Genomic DNA, 15,112 nt, shown 5'->3' with positions numbered 1-15,112 from the left:
CAACAGTTATTCTTAAATTGGCCTTGACTTCTGAATTAGTGTTCAAAATTGTGTACAATGGCCCTTGGCTCCTCACCAAACTGCTCAATAAAACAAAATCTGGGGGTTGTTAACAATTTGGCTTCTGTCAGAGTTATTCTGGATTTTGAATTTTGAAGTCAACTCCTTTTTGGTATTGTTTATTTGCCCAGGATGTATCATGTACATAGATTGTAGTATTTCCTGGAGTTAAAGAGTCATAGAACATTTCCTCACAGAACCAGGCCCTTCAGCCCATCTAGTCCATGCTCAACCATTAATCTGCCTAGCCCCATCAAACTACACCTAAACCATACCCCTTCCATCCATGTACCTATCCAAGTTTCTCTTAAATATTGAAATCAATTCTGCATCCAGCACTTGCATTGGCAGATCGTTCCACACTCTCACCACCCTCTGAGTGAAGAAGTTCCTCCTCGCTTTTCCCAACATATCACCTTTCAACCTTAAACCATGATTTCTTGTTGAAGTCTCACCGAACATCAGAAGAAAAAGGCTACTTGTGTTTACCCTATTTATACCCCTCATAATTGTGTATACCTCTATCAAATCTCCCCTCAATCTTCTAGGTTCCAGGGAATAAAGTACTAAACTTTTCAACCTTTCCTTATAACACAATACTCCAAATTTAGCCTCACCAACATCTTATTCAACATACCATCTTAACTCCTGTACTTAATACATTGATTATCATGTACCAAAGATGGTTTCAGGCAGATGGAGCTCATCAGCCGCGGTTGGCAGCTCATCTAGGAGAAGGAAAACCCTGATCTCAAACCTCTGCACCCTTGCGGCTATGCCCACTCATGGAGAAGGCTACGGAGTGAACCCTGAAGAAAAATTCAGAGCTGGAGAACGCTGACTGGCAACTCCTTCAATGCTGCTGGTGTCAAACTGTATCGGTCTCTGCTGTTCCTTGGGACTCATCAACTGTGTGGAGAGGGGTTTTCTTTCAGCCGTGATTTGTGAATTCCGTAAGGGCAAATTTCCATTACCCAAATTGCAAGAATGCAGCAGTTGCCTGTGTGGTGCTATTGATGTTGTAAAATATGTGAAACTTTCAATTGTGATGTTCACTGAACAGCATTGTTGCTTTCAGAGGGGTGTTTTATGCTAAACTCTCACCATTTAACCCAGCTGGTGTATTCCAAACAGGTAGCACATGATGGGATGTACCACAGTTCAAGCAACACTTTTCAAGTGAATGGAGACTATGACTGGTTTAATAGATGTGAATAATAAAAATAAGAATATAATCAAATTAATAGATGCTACAGTGATGATGAAACAAACAAATAAACCAATAACAGTGAGAGCATGAGTTGTTGAGACCTTGAGAGTGAGTCCATGGGTTATGGATTCAGCTCAGTGTTGGGCTGAGTGAAGTTATCCATGCTGGTTCAAAGCTTGGTGACTTTAGGGTAGTAACTGTTCTTGATTCTGGTGGTGTGGGACGTAAGATTTGTACCTCCTGTCTGATGATTGTAGCAAGAAGAGAGCATGGCCTGGATAATCGGGGTCCTTGATGATGGACGCTGCTTTCTTGTGGCAGCGCTCCTCATAAGTGTGCTCAATGATGGAGAAGCTTTGCCTGTGCCGGACTTGACTGTGTAAGTGGTGGCCCTCAAACATTGCAGTTCCAGGGCAAATTGGGCTGGCAAAGTCTGGCTGATCTGGGACTAATATTTTTAAGGTTAGTGAGGCTGACAATCACACTGTAGATGAATTTTATGTTGCAGTACTTGTGAGGTATTACACCAGGAAAAATATGCTCACTCTCAAGGTCTCAACAACTCATACTCTCACTGTTATTGGTTTATTTGTTTGAGAGAATTCTGTCAAAAATTGAGGAGACAAGTAGTCTGAATGGCACCAGTGCTCTGAGAAATCTGCACAAAATTGCTGTTTTCTTGCCATATACTGTAGAGGCACTGCCATGCTTTCTTTGTAATTGCACTTATGTGTTGGGCTCAGGACTGATTTTCTGAAATTACAACTCCAAGGAATTTAAAGTTGCTGATCCTCTCCACCTCTGATCCCTCAATGAGGACTGGCTCATGGACCTCCAATTTCCTGAAGTCAATAATCAGCTCCTTCGTCTTACTGACATTGAGTGAGAGGTTGTTATCGTGGCACCAGTCAGCCAGATTTTCAGTCTCTGTCTTATATGCTAATTTGTCAACATCTTTGATTCAGCCAACAGCAGTGGTGTCATCAGCATATTTTAAAATAGTATTGGAGCTGTGCTTAGCCTCACAGTCATAGGCATGAAGCGATTAGAGCAGGGAGCTAAGTACACAGCCTTGTGGTGCACATGTGCTGAAGGAGATTGTCAAGAAATTGTTGTTGCGAATTCGAACTGACTGGGGTCTGCAGTGAGGATCCAATTGCACAAGGTCCTAAAGCTTATTGATTAGCTTTGAGATATGATGGATATGGCTGAGCTGTACATGATAAAGAGCATCCTGATATACACATCTTTGCTGCATCTGGAGGAAACCCACATGGTGATGGGAAGAACACACAAACTTCTTACAGACAGACAGACACTGTCCTTACAGACAGTGGTGGAATTGAACCCTGGTTTCTGCCACTGTAATTGTATAACATTCTACATGCTACCATGTAAAAACATCTAGCTTGCAAGGCAACATCTACAGGAGTTCCAATGGAGTAAGAAGAACAGGTTATGCCAAGAATATTGGTAGGATAAAGGATTGAAAGTGGTGCCATCACCTTTAACTTTCACCCTTGCCTCATCTTAAATTGCTGAAAGATAGGTTGAATCTTTTGCAGACATTTCAATGTCAGGGTTCCACTGTTAAAGTAGAAGTACGTAAGATATTAACATTTATAATTGAATCCTAATTCTTTCACAGTGGCAAACAAATTTGCCAGATTGTTTAAAGGCTGAATCTTAAAAATATGTAACAGAGCTAAAACGAGCACTACCATAATAATCTAGTAGTTTTATCTTCTACAGAACCTGGGTATGTTCCAAGATGGTGTGGTTGCCTAAGGTGGTAATGTTCTCTGCTTATAAAATGTCAGATATGATATTTCCGCAATGTTCTTCAAACTTAATAAATGTTACCAATGTTCTTCTATGCCTCTACCCTTCAGAAAACTTATCCCTTGCCATATTCTGTAACACACACGCACACACAGAGAATTCACTTTTGCGTTTATTATTCCCATGTTTGCAGTTTGCTCTGTGAGCTTCACGTGAGCAAGGAATTTCATTGCAGTCTCGTGTATATGACAATAAACGAATCTGAATCAAAATCTGCTTGATTTCATGGTGTCTTCATTTAATTAACCCTTCATTGGCAACTATGAAATAACTATTGAAAGTATCATTAATTCTAATGGATCATTTGCATAGGTCTCATACATAGCTGGACTCACATCATTTTCTGTAACCATTCCCTCACCATAATTACTTTTATGTCTTTGTACATATTTTTATATATTCTGAAACACCAATACCTCACTGTTTTGCTCTCTATTTGCACTACTTATTTAATTTTATATATATTTAAAGTTTGTTTTATGCATTGCACTGTACTGCTGCTGCAAAACAACAAATGCCACAGCATTGTGATATGAAACCTGATTCTGATTAGTGTCGCCCATTTGAATGTTCAGCTGAAACAACAGTCTTTAATAGCTAAAACAATTGCAAATATACATTATATTTGGAGCTTTAATAGACAGCACACTCAATGGCAATTATCTGCTGTATTGCATTTCAACTGTCATTCCAATTCATGGTGGACACTGGAATTTTTCTCTTTCCTGCTGTAAAATTTGAAATCATCTCATCCGACCACCCCTTTTTGGATTGTTGCTAAGCTTACTAACACAACAGCTTTCAGTTTGATCTGCCACGAATGGGCTTTGCTGTAGTGAGTTGATAATAGTAGGTGCATTACATAGCTGTCTTTCTCATGGCATCTAATGTTCAGGAATTCCATAAATGGTGAAGGTCTTGGAGACACAGAACTTTCCTCCAGAGTCTGTATGGCTGTCTGTACTGATGATGCAAGGTTCACTTCACAGCAGCACTTCGTACAGAACCAGATGTTTCCTACCTTGTTTGTGAATGTTTAAAATGACACAGCTATTTTTCTAAATCTTCTGTGTCCTGGCTCTTTCAGACTGTTCAAACGCATCAGAGACTCTTCCTTTCTACTGCCTGCTTTCGTGGTTTGTGACGTCTAATAGCATTAAGTAGAAACATGGTAACTCCAGATGTGGTTTGGCAGTGAAAATGGACCATTTTAACTTCCTGGTTTCACTTTCATCCAGACCTCATAGCACCTATCTGATGGGTTACAAACTCCATCTGTGCTGGTGTGGTCCATCACCAACCAGACCATCAAAGTCCTCAATGCGATCCTGGAAATCTTGGATTACTTTACATATCTTGGAAGGATAGAGTCATTGAGCACAGCAGCAAAGAACACACTTTGGCCCATCTAGTCCATGGAGATATAATCTTCTGCCTAGTCCCATCTACCTGCACCTGGACCATACCCGACTATACTCAATAGTTCTCCATAACCCTCTCACCCATGTTCTCTTCAATGTTATAATTGAATCTGCATCTACTACTTCCACTCGCAGTTAGTCCCACACTTGCACAACCCTCTAGGTGAAGAAGCTCCCCCTCAGGTTCCTTTAAATATTTCACCTTTCACCCTGAACTTATGACCTCCAGATCTAATTTCAACAACCTGAGGGGAAAAAACCTGCATGCTTTCACCCTTATCTATACCCCTCATAATTTTGTATACATTTATAAGATGTCCCCTCATTCTCCTGTGCTCCATCGAATAAAACCCTAACTATTCAACCTTCCCTTATAACTCAGGTCCTCAAGTACCGGCAACATCCTAGTAAAATCTCTCTGCATTCTTTCCAGATTCCTGATGAAAGGTCCTGGCCCATAATGTTGACTGTTTATTCTTCTCCATTGATGCTGTCTGACTTGTTGAGTTCCTCCAACATTTTGGCATTTTGCTGAAGACTTCCAACATCCGCAGAATTTCTTGTGTTTAAAATTTCCCACTGAACTCACTAGTAGCATCCACGTGGACCTCTTCTCTGCTTATTCCTCAAAATTATGCTCTGAGCAAAAGTGCCTGATTTTTAAGTATTATCTTCTTGCATCCTACATGACCCTTCCAAGGCTGGATCCAATGCATTTAGATCCAATCAGCTAGTCCACATGTTAAAGCAAATCTACAACATCCAATATATAATGGTTTAGAATCACAGACGCCATACAACACAGGAATGGGCCCACTGGCCCAACTAGACCATGCTGACCAAGATGCCGGTGCTATTTACATGCACTTGGCTCCTATTCCTCCAAACCCTTCCTATGCGTATGCCTGCCCAAATGTCCTTCTTCTGGCAGCTTGTTCCATGTACTCACCACTTCCCCGAGTGAAGAAGTTGCCCTTCATGCCGCTTTTAAATCAATCCTCTCTCACCTTAAACTAGTTTTTGATTCATTTTAATGGTGAGTGGAAGAAAACTTAGGGGAGATGTAGAGGTAGGTTTTTTTTACACAGAGTGTTGAGTGCTTGGAATACACTGCCATGGGTAGTAGTAGTAGACGCAGATACATTTGGGAAATTTAAGAGACCTTTAGGCACACAGATGAAAGAAAAATGGAGGATTATGGGCTGTGAAGGAGAGAAGGACTAGATTAATAGTGGAGTATGTTAAAGGGCTGGCAAAACATTGTGGGGTAAAGGGCCCACACTATGCTGTAATGCTTTATTTTTTTATGTTCTATTTCCTGTCCCATTTGTAAATGACACCATTTGTTCCAGTGTCTTTAGCTTGATCATTTATTCCTTCTGGTGGCCAGATGCACATGAAAGAGTATGTAGTTCTTGAATATCTGTACAATTTTTGGATTAAGATGTTCTTTTACTACTTTTACCATGTTCCGGTATAAGACTTGATCTCTAGTCTGTGACACCGTTAAGATTTACTGATAGGTCTCCAGCTCTGTCATTGACAGCAGGTCCTCTTTCGATTCATCACTGAGAGTCTCCATTTTCTTGCATTTCCAGGGATTTTGCTGATGTAGTTTGTATTCAAGGACATTACTACTCATTTCTGAGGGATACAGTCACTGCCAGCTCCATCATGGGCACTAACCTCCCAGCGTCAAGGACACCTTCAAAAGGTGATGCCTCAAAAAAGCGGCATCCATCATGAAGGGCCCCCATCACCTAGGGCATGCCCTCTTCTTATTGCTGCCAGAAAGAAGGAACCTGAAGACATACACTCAATGTTTTAGGAACAGCTTCTCCCCCCCCCCCCACCATCAGATTTCTGGACAACGAACCTATGAACACTATATGATTATTCTTGCTCTCTTTTTGCACGACTTACTTAATGAAAAAAATATACTGCATCTCTTATAGATTGTTAAGTATTGCACCGCGAAATGTATATCAGTGATATTAAACCTGATTCTGATTCTGAGGAAAACTGGTTTAATGCCTCATTACTCACACTATTTGTACAGATCCACATTGAAGTTGGCATGCTGTATTTTTCTCACCCAGCCCAGTGTCCAATTTCCCTGATGATTAATGATTATTCTGAGGTCATTCATGCCCTCTTCCCATTTCTACCGTCACGAACATCACCTCACTATTTATTTGTTTTTATACTTCTTATTGTAATATAGTAATTTGTTATGTTTTGTGTTGTATTACTGGCACAGAAGAACAAACTTCAATGAATTGAATTGAAAATACAAGAATTAGAATTGAAAATACACGTGGACTAAGATGTTAACTGTCCTGTGCTATCATCAGTGGGATCATCAGTTGATCTGCCACCTGTCTTCAGGAGTTTTGGCCCCCTTATGATCAAGACTCCCTCAAGGTGGTGGGCCAGCAGTGCTAAAGCTCCACCTCCCACTGATGAGCTCAACAACTTGGCATCTGCCTCTATCAGAGTTGTTGGTCGCTTCCCAGGTATCTATGCAACTACTGAAGAGTTTACAAAAGATGGATAGACTGTCCGACTATCTGCCCCTCTGGACGTACTTAGTCCACACCCATGATGACCCTGCCTCTGCTGCCTCAGCTACAGCCCTGCTGGTTGACTTGATCTCTCTTCTAGTAAAGCCAAGGTCACGCAGCCACTTCTGGAAAGTGAACGCAATAAAGCCATGTCACCCTGCTTCGAATGGATAGCACGAGACCTTCCACCCTCTGTCTCTGCACTCTGATTTTAATTCTGCATACTTGGTTAACTTGCGCTCATGGGCTTCATTGATGTCTTCTCAGGGGACTGTGAGTTCACCAATAACCACTTCTCTACTAGTTAGAGATCATAAGTACAAATACTGCAGACGCTGGAAATGCATACAAAATACTGGAGGACCACAACATGTCAGGCAGCATCTATGGAGAGGAATAAACAGTCGACATTTCGGGCCGAGACACTTAAAAGTTCAATGTAAGTTTATTATCAAAGTGCATATATATCACCATATATAACCCTGAGATTAATTTTCTTGTGGACTTACTCAGCAATCTATAGAATAGTAGCTATAACAGGATAATGAAAGATCAGCCAGAGAGCTGAAGACAATAAACTGTACAAATGCAAGTATAAATAAACAATAAATAATGAGAACATGAGGTGAAGAGTCCTTGAAAGTGAGTCAATTCTGTTGGGAACATTTGAATGATGGGGCAAGTGAAGTAGAGTGTAGTTATCCCCTTTGGTTCAAGTGCCTGATGGTCGAGGGGTAGTAACTGTTCCTGATCCTGGTGGTGTGAGTCCTGAGGATCCTGTATTTTCTTCCTGATGGCAACAGCAAGAAGAGGGCATGATCTGGGTGGCGGGGGTCCCTGATAATGGATGCTGCTTTTCTCCAACAGCATTTCAAGCAGGTATGCTAAATGGTGTGGAGGGCTTTACCTGTCACGGACTGGGTCAAATCCATTGCTTTTTGTAGGATTTTCCATTCAAAGGCACTGGTGTTTCCATACCAGGCTGTGATGTAGCCAATCAATATGCTCTCCACTACGTATCTATAGAAGTTTCTGATCAGGATCTGAAACGTCGACTGTTATATCCTCCCAAGATATGTTGCCTGATCTACTGAGTTCCTCCAGCATTTTGTTAGTGTCAGTGAAAATAAACTTGATTCTGATTTTGATTCTAATGAGGCTAATGTGCAAATGCCAACACTTCTGCAGATGAAACAGGGTGCAGTTGACAGGAAGGGCAGTGGGGTGGTTTGTGAGGTGGTGAACTCCTGCTAGTTAAGCAGTGCTTCAGTGTGATGCTCATACATTGTCTCAGGAATCTTTGTACCACCTTGATTGCTCCTTCTTCACACTGAGCGATCAAAGACCTTAGATTCCCAGCTATTAATGGGTATGTTTGCTTGTTTGTTTATTTATTCCATGCAGAATAGGCCCTTCTGGCTCAATAGCGAAACCACCCAGCAACCCATCTGTTTAATCCTAGCCTCATCACAGGACAATTTACACTGACCAATTAACCTACCAACCGATAAGTCTTTAGACTGTGGGAGGAAACTGGAGCACCCAGAGGAAACCCATGCATTACAGGAGGGCATACAGACACCTTGCAGAGGATGCTGGATTTGAACTCCAAACTCTGATGCCCCGGACTATAATAGCACCTCACTAACTGCCATGTCGCCCTTCCTCAAGAAACGTTTGAGCCCATCCTCGAAACATTTTGAGTGTCCATCTATCCTGGGCTTGATGCAGTTATAAAGAAGGCATGACAGCGGCTATATTTCATTAGGAGTTTGAGGAGATTTGGTATGTCACGAAAGATACTTGCAAATTTCTACAGATGTACCATGGAGAGGGTTCTAACTGGCTGCACCGCCATCTGGTATGGGGGTTGAAAATAGCTGCAGGAAGTTGTAAACTCAGTCAGCTCCATCACTGGCAGTTGCCTCCCCTGCATCTAGGACATCTTCAAGAAGTGATGCATCAAAAAGGCAACATCTATCATTAAGGAATTCTATGAGCGAAGATATGTCCTCTTCTTGTTACCATCATGGAGGAGCTGCAGGAGCCTGAAGACACACACACTCAATGATTCAGGATCAGCTTCTTCCTCTCTGCCATTAGATTTCTGAATGGATGTTGAACCCATGAACACCTTACTACTTCTTTTTTCTCTTTTTGCACTACTTATTTAATTAATTTAACTTTATATATACATTGTTATATTTACTGTAATTCACTGTCTTTATTATTATGTATTGCAATGTTCTGCTGCTGCAGAACAAGTTTCATGATGCGTGCCAATTATATTAAACTTGATTCTGATTCTGTAATCTACTTCTATAACAGAGTTCAAAATTGAGCTTCTGTTCACTTCCTCAACAAGCAACATTCAAAACTCAGTATTGATGTATCATTATTGTTTTTTTTGTATGGCTGCTATCAAAAACAAAACAAAGCCGGACCTATGAAACAGATTATCATTTATTGAAAGCAATAACACACAATTAAAACTGAAGTACACAAACACGAGGAAATCTGCAGATGCTGGAAATTCAAGCAACACACACAAAATGCTGGTGGAACGCAGCAGGCCAGGCAGCATCTATAGGAAGAAGTACAGTCGACGTTTCGGGACGAGGCCCTTCGTTAGGACTGAGTCCTGACGAAGGGTCTCAAACCGAAACATCGACTGTATTTCTTCCTATTAAAACTGAAGTGTCTAGATACAGCAAAATACTAGAAGTCATCCCATGTGCTCAAAGGTAACATATAACATATGCTGCAATCTTATTTTTTGTCTTGTATTTCCTTTTCTTTTCCTTTAGTGTTTACTTAGTTCTAATATATTGGTTGGTGCACAAGGAATACAAGAGAAGCCTAATTATCTACTGCAGTCTCCTATGATCAACTGCATCCAATATGTATCAGCTCATTCCAGTTGATAGTATTTCACTTCTGTGTCTGATGCCTTCAAGCCTTTGACTGAGCTGGAGAAAACAATGAAGCCAGTACTACATCAAAGTACTGAAGAATTGTTGTTTTTGATATTAGGATAGTCTAGTCATTGCTTATTGTAGTGGTGATAATGCTTCTCACCCCCAAGGCAATCACATTTTCTGACTTTTTGACACCACCTATTTAATATTCATACAATCCTAATGTGCTAGTAAACACTGCAGTTTATTTCTCTCTAAGCTATTGAGTAGTTACATTAGCGTCATTAAATTTCATCTTAATAGTTTTGTTTGTCATATTCCTCCTCCCTTTTCAGCTGCATCAGTTGCATTTACCACAGGCATGGATTAAATTTGTTCAGAACTAATGGATGTAACTCTGCAAAAGACTGTATAGAGCTGAACATATAAAGCATCCTACAAATTTTGGACAATAAGGAGCTGGAATTTCTGTAGGAGGTGACGAATAAGAGCGTTTTTAACTCTTGCTTTTCAGACCTGATAGTAGGTCTTTTGTCAAAATACTAACCTGATTCTTTCCACTTACAGATGTTGATCAAACCGTTGCATGCTTCTAACACTTTTTCAAAATGTATTTAATTATTTAAATAATGGAGGGTTTGGCACAACCAAGTACCCAGGAATGCTAAAGTTTTGTCAAATAACTTCAGAGCTTTATTTAGTCAGGTTTTAATACCTACAGAAGCTGATGGCATAGATCCTCATTTGATACAAAAGTCACGTGTTTTCAATAAAAATGTAATCATCTTAAAAGGGATCCCAAAATCAGTAAAAGGAGATATGAGGCAACCCTGTTAGTTCATGCATGGGTTAAACCAAAATTAAGTGGATTAACATGGTTTCCTTTTGTCTTGTGCTTAGCTAGTGTTGTTCTAATAATAAATGAAACTCATAACAAACTCAGCAGTTGGTAATGAGATTATTGGCATAGAACTGATTCCCCTTAACCCCAACCCACAAGTCTGACTTTAAGATATTTCAGTCACACTACAGCAGGATTATTTATGAGCACAGTAGGATAGTTTTCTACGTCTAGAAAGATTCACTGAAAAAATAAACACTGAAAAGCTACTTACTTCCAGCTTGAATTGTTATTTGATTCTTCAAGCTTTCGCTGTGTTTTTCATGACAGCTATAGGTCCCACTGCGTAGTGTATCTATGTTTATGAGGGTGAGATTGGTGCCTTGAAGAAGGTGACCCTCATCGCGGGCTATCGCATGTCCGTTAAATCTCCATATCACTGGAGTATGAGTGTCAGAGGTCTCGCACGACAGGGTTACATTGGTTCCAATCCGTTTGTAGTACTTTCGCCCTTCTGAAAGCAGAGAAAACATTTGAGATATTATCTAAGATGCTTCCTCTTACTGGTGCCGTCTACTTACTTATAACTTGACCAAGTGTCTACTTTTGATGTCTGTACCAGGAGCGAGGACTGTCAAGCAATATAGTAATTACTAGGGTTAATCTAAACTAGGTGGAGTGATTTTTGTTTCTCTCTAAACCACTAAGCTTTTCAAAGTTCAAAGTAAATATATTATCAAACTACACACAAATATACAACCCAGAGATTCATTTTCTTGTGGGCGTACTCAATAAATCCAATTACCATAATTGAATCAATGGAAGGCCACGTTTACTTCAGCAAAATTAAAGTTCAACTCAATCATTTTGTTTGCTGTGTTCCTCCTCCCTTAGTTGTTTCAGTACCAGTTAACAAAAGCATGGTTTAAATTTGCTCAGAGTTAATTTGGTGTAACTCTGCAAGTGATTGCATAGAGGCAAAAGTAAAACATCTTACAAATTCTGGAAAGGTGTTGTAATTTTCAAGTTTCCTAATTATCACATGGCAAAGAGTAAGCACTTTGGAGCGACATGGTAGTGTAGTGGTTAACACAAAGCTTTACAATGCAGGGGACCAGGGTTAATTTTCCGTCACTGCCTGTCAGGAGCTTGTGTGTTCTCCCCGTGACCAGATGGGTTTCCTCCGGGTGCTCCGGTTTCCTCCCACAGTCCAAAGACCAGTTGGTAGGGTAATTAGTCATTCTAAAAATTGTCCTGTTATTCGGCTAGGATTAAATCAGGAGATTGCTGAGCAGTGTGGCTTGAAGGGACGGAAAGGCCTATTCCGCATTGAATCTCAATAAGTCAATTAATTAATGTTTTGTCTACAGACCTTTTGGACCTGGTCTCCAATCAAAACACTGACCTGACTTTTTCATTCATAGACGCCAATGAAAATGTGTATATTTCCAGTACATAATTAGCAGGAGTTTTATTCTTTAAATGTTGAAGTGTTTGCCACCTTCGAGGATGTTAGTATGCTTAAGTCGTGACAGATAGCTCAGAATTGTAGTTAATCAGAATCAGAATCAGGTTTATTATCACCAGCATCTGATGTGAAATTTGTTAGCTTAGCAGCAGCGGTTCAATGCAATACATAATACAGAGGAAGAAAAAAATAATAATAGTAATAATAATAAGTAAATACATCTTATTCAGTGTACTTTATACAGTATATGTACATTGAATAGATTTAAAATTGTGCAAAAAACAGAAATACTATGTATTAAAAAAGAAGTGCGGTAGTGTCCAAAGTTTCAACGTCCATTTAGGAATTGGATGGCAGAGGGGAAGAAGCTGTTCCTGAATCACTGAGTGTGTGCCTTCAGGCTTCTGTACCTCCTGCCTGATGGTAACAGTGAGAAAAGGGCATGCCCTGGGTGTTGGAGGTCCTTAATAATGGAAGCTGCCTTTCTGAGACACCCCTCCCTGAAGATGTTCTGGGTACTTTGTAATGGAGCCGACTAAGTTTACAATCCTCTGCAGCTTCTTTCGGTCCTGTGTAGTAGCCACCCCCTGTCAAATCTCCCCTCATTCTCCTAAGCTACAGAGGAAAAAAAGTCTTAACCTTTTCAATTTTTCCCTATAGCTCACGTCTCAAGCCCTTGCAAAATCCTTTTAAAAGGTGACAATAATAAACAATTACTAATTAAACACCTACAATGAAGCCACAGTATTATTGGCTTTACGAAGGCTATCTACTTTAGCTAAATCTGTAAATCGAATTTGATCTATATACTCTCAGGGTGTGTACATGGTCTTTTGCTGCTGTAGCCCATCCACTTCAAGGTTCAACCTGATGTGTATTTTCAATATTTATGCTGTATTTTTTTTACGCTGTTTAATGTAACTTCCTGTACACAGTGTAAGGAAAACCAAATAATTAGATATTTGCATAAATGAGCAGGTGTTCAGGTACACTGAATAAAGTGGCCACTAAGTTTGGTTTGCATCACAACAGTCGGGATAGTAACTCTTGAATAGCCACTTGCAAACTTATCTGCATCATGTGCAAAAGATTCTCATTGAATCATGGAATTTCATGCTGATATTTTAATGTTAATATTCTAATGCTCTCTTCATGCAAATATCTTTTAACAATATCCTAAAAAAACATAAAAATAACAAAAATGAATATGTGTCTATGGTTATTTCCTGCCTAAAACTAATAATTAATATTCTCTTAATCTTTTTTGACATTCTCTCTTCTCTTTATTAGTTTCTAAGAATTACTTTTTAAAATCTTTTTTCACATTCACTTTTCTCTTTATTAATTTCCTCAGATTTTATTCACTTCTTTTCATCCTAATATTTATTCCTTCCAACTCACTCCTGATTCCAGTAATACGTTGAAATTTTCAATAACAAGCAGATTGGAAATGTACATTAATCTTACAATTCACTGGCAAATTGCAGTGGAGACTTAATAAGCCATCAGTGATGGAAATTAAAAAGGTCATCATTAGAAATGACCAAGGACATTGGATCATGTAGAATTTATCAATTTATTATTGACTGAAAAGTTGTGAAAAAGAATCATCCAATTTGATTAGATCTTTGGTGAGCTTAGTCAGAATAAATAAAAAAATGTCTAGCATATATTAAAGTCTACTGCCCATTCTCAATTTTAGATTAAATGTTTTAAATAATGTGAAATCTATTGTTGTGAAGCACTGGATTAATTATATATATTAATCAGTTTAATAATTTTGCTTTTGATTTCTAGATTGAAGATACAATGAGAATACCTGGGAATATATGTTTTACATTTTCTTCTACATTTCCAATATTTCCACAGCAACAATTAGTATATCTATTCATAATTTCCCAAAGTTAGATGCATTTTGGGAAATTTAGGGATGCACCAATTTGCCAAATTTCTAATATTTTTTGATAAATATCATTGAACTAAAACATTAACTCAATTTCTCTCTCTACAGATGCTGCTTAACCTGCAGAGCACTTCAGTGGTCTCCTCTTTTATTTCAATATCTAGTGTATTTTGCCTTCTATTTTACAACACAATCTGACCATATTCTATTTTTGCAGAACAGGAAAAGACCATTAAGCCTACCAACTTTGTTGGCATTTTTGTATTATAAAACTAGCATTCCACACTCACAAATTCATAGATACTTCCTTGATACATAATGGTTGGGTATGGATGTGCTTGGGGCAGCCAGCAAGTACCTCCATACTTCTGGTACCAACATAGCATGCCCTCAACTTACTAACCCTAACCTGTACATCTTTAAAATGTGGGAGGAAACCAGAGCACCTGGAGGAAACCTCAGTTTCCATGGTGAGAATATCCAAACTCCTTACAGCGTTGGTAATTGAATCCTGATCAGTAATCACTGATACTATAAAGCCACTGTGCTAACAGCCACATTAATGCACCAAATTCAACATCTTTTACTCCTGTTCTCTACAAACCACTGACCAAAAAATTTCCTTGACCTTCCTGCCAACCACCTACTGGAGTTTTAGTTCAATGTAGGAAGTAAGACCCAGGTATGAATATTGCCAGATTTCAACTGCAGTGAGATTTCACCCAAAACTAAAGCAGGGATTTCGATTCAAATGGAGCGTGATTTACAGTTTATGCTTTGATAGAAAATTGAGAATTGAGGTTGATGCTATTCAAAGTTATAGACAGAAATATCACATGGTGTATGATAAGAAATCAATTAAGAAGTATCAATTTTCTAAAAAGA

The 15,112-nt window shown here is 39.2% G+C and overlaps 1 protein-coding gene across 1 annotated transcript in view; it reads right to left on the bottom strand.

Annotated features, from left to right (window-relative positions):
* cntfr (ciliary neurotrophic factor receptor) overlaps positions 1-15,112 on the bottom strand; it is a 310,302-nt gene that overhangs the window by 167,666 nt on the left and 127,524 nt on the right. The window contains exon 4 of the mRNA XM_073064253.1: positions 11,131-11,370. Within this exon, the coding sequence (XP_072920354.1) occupies positions 11,131-11,370 (240 nt within the window). The remainder of the gene's footprint in view (positions 1-11,130; positions 11,371-15,112) is intronic.

Source organism: Hemitrygon akajei, chromosome 13 (assembly GCF_048418815.1).
Source record: "Hemitrygon akajei chromosome 13, sHemAka1.3, whole genome shotgun sequence".
NCBI lineage: Eukaryota > Metazoa > Chordata > Chondrichthyes > Myliobatiformes > Dasyatidae > Hemitrygon > Hemitrygon akajei.
Note: the sequence above shows the minus strand (reverse complement) of the source record. Positions and strands in the feature narration are given on the sequence as shown.